The sequence below is a fragment of the Rhagoletis zephyria genome, unplaced genomic scaffold (assembly GCF_001687245.7).
Source record: "Rhagoletis zephyria isolate East Lansing unplaced genomic scaffold, Rhagoletis_zephyria_1.1 Rzeph_scaffold_17402, whole genome shotgun sequence".
NCBI lineage: Eukaryota > Metazoa > Arthropoda > Insecta > Diptera > Tephritidae > Rhagoletis > Rhagoletis zephyria.
The window spans coordinates 481-7,616 of record NW_016174463.1 but is presented as its reverse complement, the minus strand read 5'-3'; the positions used below and the strand labels follow the sequence as shown (position 1 = coordinate 7,616).

Genomic DNA, 7,136 nt, shown 5'->3' with positions numbered 1-7,136 from the left:
TATTATGAAAACCTCATACATACATAATATATGTATGTATGTACGTACATATATACATACGTACATATGTACATGTAATAGAAGCGAGTGTAACGCTCTTACAAAAGTTATATATGTATGTAAGTATTTATTTAAATACACGGGCAGGTGAACATATTTACATACATGTATATGAAAACCTGTATGTACGACTATAAAATCGAATTATTCCTTAATCATTTAAGTAAGTTTTTTATGCTCTCGCATTCACAAAGATATATAGTAGTTGCAACATTACATGTACATGTACATACAGTTTAAATATCAAGAGAAATATTTTTAATTACATACATACATGTGCGTACATACAATACAATACATAAGTCCTTATATGCTTACGTACATACTTAAGCATTTGCAATTTAGGGCCAGTTTCTCATGTCTGGTTAACTAAGTGCAGGTTAGACATCGTTATCGACATGATTGGCTCCATGTTTAACATGTAGTTAGTGTTAACCAGACATTGAGAAACTGGCCCTTACTCTCTTTTAGGGACGTTTGCCCCATGTCTGGTCAATTCTAACTCCCAGTTAAACATCGTTATCGACGTTATCGACACCCAGCATACATATAACATGTGATCGACAAAGCAGTCGATGTGCTCAACTGAAGAATTTACCTCCAGGTAGTGTTAACTAGACGTGGTGAAAACGGCCCTTAAGTAGGGTGTAAATTTTAAAATAAATACACATACATACATATGTACATGTATTTTGCTTTAACATACATACATATACAGATAGATAGACTATAGATTATTTTCAATTTGCATAAATGCAGTTGCATATGTACATATATGCATATGGGCTAATCCATGTCAAATCGACCAATGGTTGGAATCGGTCATTTTTGATAATTTCAGCATTTCCGAGAGTTTGCAAGTTTATTTTTTGACTATATATCTCAACAACTATTATGGTTATAAAAACGTGAAACCATTTTTATCAGTTTATTTTTTATTTTTTTTTAACTAAGATTCTGCAAAAAATATTTTTGTTAAAGCTCGAAAGTTCATATCGGTAAAAATACCTTGAAAATTGCAGGATCTTTTCAAATCAGTCAAAGTTTTAAAAACAAAGTTGCTTTTACGTTTTTTTCAATTGGATTTGTATTTTCAGATTTTTTTGTTATTTATTTTTTATATAGCCCCAAATATCAAAATAAAGCGAGACCAGCAAAAAATTGTTGAACTATAATAGTTTTTGAGACCAAAAAAAAATTAACTTGCAAATCCGGGAAATCTTTAACTCGCTAAAAAAATTTCTATTTTTTCTTGTGGCAGAACTTTTTTTTTATATGATAAAACAAAAGTTCTAACCAAAATCCATAAAAATCAAAAATAGTCGATTCCAAATATTGGCCGATTTAATATGGATTGACACTCATAAGTGACTATAGTATGCACCAGTGTACAAGCGGAAGTATGATACACACTTTATGCACATACATAACTACTTAATATATGCATGAGCGTATTCCATCTAATGCAAATTTAAACATCACTCATACGCTATGGTGAGATACTGCCAAAAGCGTAATTGATATGGCACCCTCACATTGTATGGATAGTACGTATGTATGCATTTCACACACCTACAATGTATGTATGTATGCAGTGCATGCATACAAATGTACAACTGCTTTTCTTTTCCTTTCCATTAAAAAATAAAAAACTACATATTTTTAGAGATATTTTCATAAAAAATGAGGTAGTTGGCAACCAAGTGCCGACCATCTTGATAGATATTTGTGTAGAGAATATCATTTCCTTTTCGCCCCTTGTAGAGGCGTCATTTGTCATAAGTATTTTTTGTATTCCTTGAATTGATGATCTTTCGTTCTGTAACCTGTGTTATCTACATATATGTGCCATAAAAGTGTGAAACCTCAAACAAAAAATTCGATGCAGTTGCATCTTGCCGAGCATGCGTCTTGGCATTCGACCCATCATTGGCTACAACGGAATAAACATCACCGTTTAGTTTTCCCCCGTCTGCTCATCATTATCATCGTCACTATGTTGTTGCAATGGCATTTGTTGTTGATTACTTGTAAGTGACGCTAGCGGCGTTAATGCTGTTAGTGTCGTGGCTAGCATGCTTTCCCTCGTATTTTGTTTTTGAACCTCGTATTCACTTTTGATGTCTACGTAGATTTTACTTTGCATTTGGTGTTCCTCCTTAAAATTTAAAAACGTAAATAATTAGTAGTAAAATATGTACAAACAAAAGAACACATCATCCACCATACCATTATTTCGTCAATCCTTCGAGTGGAATTAGGCATCTCGTACTTATTACTCGCGTCCCTTAGCTCAATTGCTGCATTCAGTTGTTCATCCAGCGTTCTACCTAATTGGTCCAATGAGCTTGAAAGCACATGCTCGATTTCTGTACGTAAATCACTCAATTTGAATAAAAGCGAAATAATAATAGCAAAAACCTATTTAGTACCTGTGCTCTTTAAACGCTTTTTGGGTAGCCTTAATTCTTGACCAGATATCGGTTCGCTACTACGCTTATTTCCAGCTACGTCTGCAGCAATGCCAACGACTGTGGCGTGTGTGGTAGGCGGAGGCGCAGGTGACGAGCAGCTTGCTAGTTGACTTTCCAGTGTTTGGCAATAGTTACAATACTCTTCCTTCATACCCGCACATAAGCAGCTGTCGCGAAGTGGTGCTGCTCCAGCCGACTCAGCTTGCAAATCAAATTGCGTTCCACCCTCACAGTCATCTGTTTCTTTCGAATGTGATGGTGTATTGCTTTGCAAGTGCTTAACTACAGTTACGTTGACTACATCTGCACCTTTCGATATGGATGTTTTGACGGAAGAAGCTTCGGGCGGCACCAGCGCAAGCGGTGGAGTTTTCGCCGACCTTCCGAAATGAAAGGCTGCCGCACGTATCGATGAGTATAGTGTTGGAGGAGTGGTGGTGTTATAATGATGCATTGCTGCCGCAGATGTTGTTGGACCGAATTCTGGAGACATATGTTCACTGCCATAACTCTCTGTGGACGAGTCGCCATCATCCTCTCCGTCTTCTGCCATTGGCGATTTTTGTAAGTTTTGTATAAGGCATAGAACCGCTTTTTCCAGTTGTTGGGGATTCTTCGAGGCTGGCTCATCCACGGAGGATTGTGGAATTTTCGTATTTACAATCATAGAAAATTTATTTTTCATCTCTTGAATTCGCTGTTTGCCCTCCTCTTCGCTGAGCAGTGTATTTATGCAAATGAAAGAATGCACCTTTTTTGTTTCTTTGTGGACTTCCAGGTAGCCTTTTGAGCGCAGATAAATAAAGTGACCGTTGCGGGTTATAAGTCTGTAGGTGGACTCTCCAGATGAACTATAGCAATCGTACACTGCAATACGCACCCACACAGAAGAATATGTATGAATGAATTGGCATATGCTTTTTAAAAAACAATATACACATGTGTACAGTAACTCACATAATTGATCACACGGTGATTTTATACAATAATTACCATGTTTCTCATAATAAATTGGTTTCGATATCTTTTCGTAAAAAACTATTTTATACCATAAAAATCAAAATTTCCAACTTTGTATACAATTTAGGCAAATAAAAAAAATTTCATCTAAATTTCCAGTTTTGCCAGTTTGAAGAATCTTGGTAGCGCCATTGATTTTTGGTGTTTTTTTTTATTTTTGTCCTTGTAACTTCTTTATATAATGCATAGGTTTTATAAGAATTCTTGTTGGTCTAATAAATTCGTTTCCAAAGACTGGAATCTTATGTACTTTGCTGCATTGCGTATAAGGTCATATCGATGATACTTTGTGGAATAACTGTGTGGCTTCAGATCTGAATAATTGGCGGACACCTACTTTTCGTCAATTTTAAAGCCGCTTTTGATAGCGCGAAGAGAAGTTGCCTGCCTCATATACCCGTAGTTGTGTATGTAACGCATACGCCCCGTAGCACCATACGCAGTCTCTAACACAGTGCTGTCCAACCGGTAGCTCGCGACCTGTATTTTAGGCGCCCCAAACACAAATATGTATGGGCAGAAGAATACTCTGTATCGAACTACCGGAAATAGCCGGTTGTAAATACGAAAGTGTAACTTGAAAATGAATGCTTCAGCGTGAGATTTGCTCTTATGCGTGATATGAAAAAAAAATTCAGAACCAAAAGTAAAAAAAACACATCACCGCTAAGTCCTAGCTACTTCAAACTTACACTTTATCATATGTACTACAATCAAATGGGCTATAAAACTGCACACCGGAAAGAGGCCGAAACATTATGGTAAAAAAGTTGGAAATTTAGATGACATTTTTTTGAATTTGCCTAAATTGATATAAAAAAGATTTTTATAAAAAAATAACGAAAACAATGTTACTGTTTTCATAGCTCGTATTTGGGTATGCGATGTACTTACTTTGGCGCAGAGCTACAATAACCCATCGCACATCATCCTGGTGCATAAAGGTGAACGGACTCAAGCCTCGTACTTCGTCTGTCATGTAACCGGCTACAAGTCCAATTCTTTGGTCGCAGTCAATAATACTGCCATCAATTAAATGTCTCGTTTTGTACTCCATTGAGTTGGCTGCCGTGACGCAGTTTATTACTTTGGGTAGACGAATTATACGCGCCGTTGCAATTAACACCTAAAGGAAAATTAGGGCAGGGTTATTCCATATATCTAAGGGTAACAGCGATGTTCACAATTATAGTTACAAATTTAGTTATGTAGTATAAACAAATTACATACATATGTCTATGTATATACAGTAAATATGTAGAAACTATGTAAATATCTGTTAATTTTTGAAAATATGATGACACCGTGTAAAAGCTATTTAGGGACGTAATGATCCCAACTAGGATGGAAAGTATTAGGCCCGTACAGTATAGCCAAAAAATATTTTTCCACTTATTTCTATCATTATAAAACTTCTCATAAAAAATAAAATATCATTAGGAGTCAAATCAGGACGCATATCGCATAAATGTTGGCGGTAGCTTCAAATATTTTTTAATGCATATTGAACGTTACTTTTCGACCCTTCCATTTTATATGTAGGTCTGAAACAAAAAATTAGCTGGGGGTGGCTAAAGAGTTAAAATACGGGGATTACGAATGAACTGAATTGACACGCCTTCTATTTCTAATCAAAAAATACCTGATCCTGCAACTGTTTTCAAGGAATTGTGCGCAACTTTCGAAATTTTATTATACATAATACTGTAGTGTGTTCAAAATGTGTTTTTTACCTTCCGGACGCAATATTTTGTTGCAATCCGTTGCAAACCCCACAAAAGATTTCCTTCCCTACATTATTAACATGTTCCCAAAAATAATTATTTGTCTTTTCTGACTATAAGCAATTTCGAGTTAACAAGCTTTTTATAGAACGTCAAGATCTCAGACGTTAGATCGTCGATTTCTTACGTAGACCAGCGCCATTAAGAAACCTCACATAATGTACAATAACAGATTGCCTGTGGAGATGTGCGGTTAAGCAGCATTTAAATAAGGCGATTTTCTAAGCGATTTAACATCGATTTCAACAAAATCGCCTGTGTAGATTGTGTTTAAATTTTCTAAAAAGCGATACAATCGCTTACAACTCTTCAGGCGATGTTGAATTGCTTAGGAAATTACCTCGTGTAAATACTGCGCTCAGATATGATTTCTAGTCGATTTTTCAGCGAATCAGCATCGCGCGATGCGACGATAATCACTACCAGTGATCAATTACACAAATTCTTATGGCAGTATCAATCGCTGCATCATCATTAACACCGCCATATGAATTTGTATAGTTGACCGCTTGTAGCGATTTTAATAGCATCGCGCGACGCGATTCCGCTAGGTCATGTACCTAGCCTTACTATGAGACTAGCACTTTCATGCCTATTTGATATCCTTTCGCCTCAGACAATAAAAATAATAAAATATTAATTTAGAGGGTTTTCTTAACTGAGATAACATATGTATGTATTAACTTACAATATCATTTCCACTTATCGAGTGCAACGGTATCGTATCATCGCGAGCACGACAACGTCGTATCATTGGTAGATTGGAGGGAAATGTGCTGACTTTAACGCCTCGCGGCGCCGCATCACTGCGTCTGAAATTTCCTTCTATCTTGACAATTTCATATGTAGTTGGTTCTGAACGGGGACCGGCCCGGGCCAATCTGTAAACGACGTACTACCATTTTAAATACATATGTGTATGTGGATAATTTCATTATCAATTAACCTAAGAGTGAAACTTCGCTTGTCCGCACGCAAACGTTTATCGATGTACTCCTCCTCCTCTTTGGTGCGAGGTCGGGCATCACCAGACTCATCATCGGGCTGTGTATCAAAAAGCTCATTGGCATTGGAAGGTATTAATTGTTGTTTCATTATGCTGTGATCTTCAGGATGCGTAATATTTAAAATATTTTGCCCGTATAAATCAGTCTGGAAAATAATAAGAAAACGTGTACATATGTAAGTATGTGTGAGCATACAAATTTAAATAATAAATATTAATACTTATTTACTAGTAAATTAGAAGACCAAAAACAATTTTTAACGAAAATGATTTTTTGTTGCTTAAATCGATTCCTAATGCTGACTAGGGGCAACCGATGAAGCAACGTGTTGAGGCAATCTGTTTCTCTTGTTCAATACACACGAGGCAACCATTGCGGCAACCTCAGTAGCGTGCGCTCCTATGAAATGGACATACGACAGTAAATTTTGTTTTCTACCAAAACACGCTTTCAGCCCAACTGTTTTCAATGAACTAAGCCAATAAACTCAATACACAACGACACACACGAGGCAACCGACACGGCAACCAACACAAAATTTCTAAATATTTTGACTTTCACGCGACGGTCGCGGCAACACGAGTTTCTATGAGCACACGAGCCAACAGTCGAAGCAACATGCGTCGTGTGTAGTCATCATAAGATATTTAGAAATATGAACACCCGCTCGACGAGAATCGACAAATTTTTTTTCTTCAAGTACCAAGCGTATACATTTTATTTTAGCCAACGTAGAAGCTACGTTTTAGTCTCATTTTGAAGAAGTCATGGTTTTCGAAAACAATTTAATC

The 7,136-nt window shown here is 36.5% G+C and overlaps 1 protein-coding gene across 1 annotated transcript; it reads right to left on the bottom strand.

Annotated features, from left to right (window-relative positions):
• Positions 1 to 1,314: 1,314 nt before the first annotated feature.
• Positions 1,315 to 6,499, bottom strand: LOC108379816 (endothelial PAS domain-containing protein 1-like; the record flags this gene model as incomplete). Its single annotated transcript, XM_017636164.1, has 6 exons — positions 1,315 to 2,218; positions 2,290 to 2,429; positions 2,493 to 3,401; positions 4,449 to 4,680; positions 6,027 to 6,219; positions 6,285 to 6,499. Coding segments are annotated over 6 exons (1,890 nt in total), but the record flags the coding sequence as incomplete, so codon positions are not given.
• Between the last annotated feature and the right edge of the window lie 637 nt (positions 6,500 to 7,136).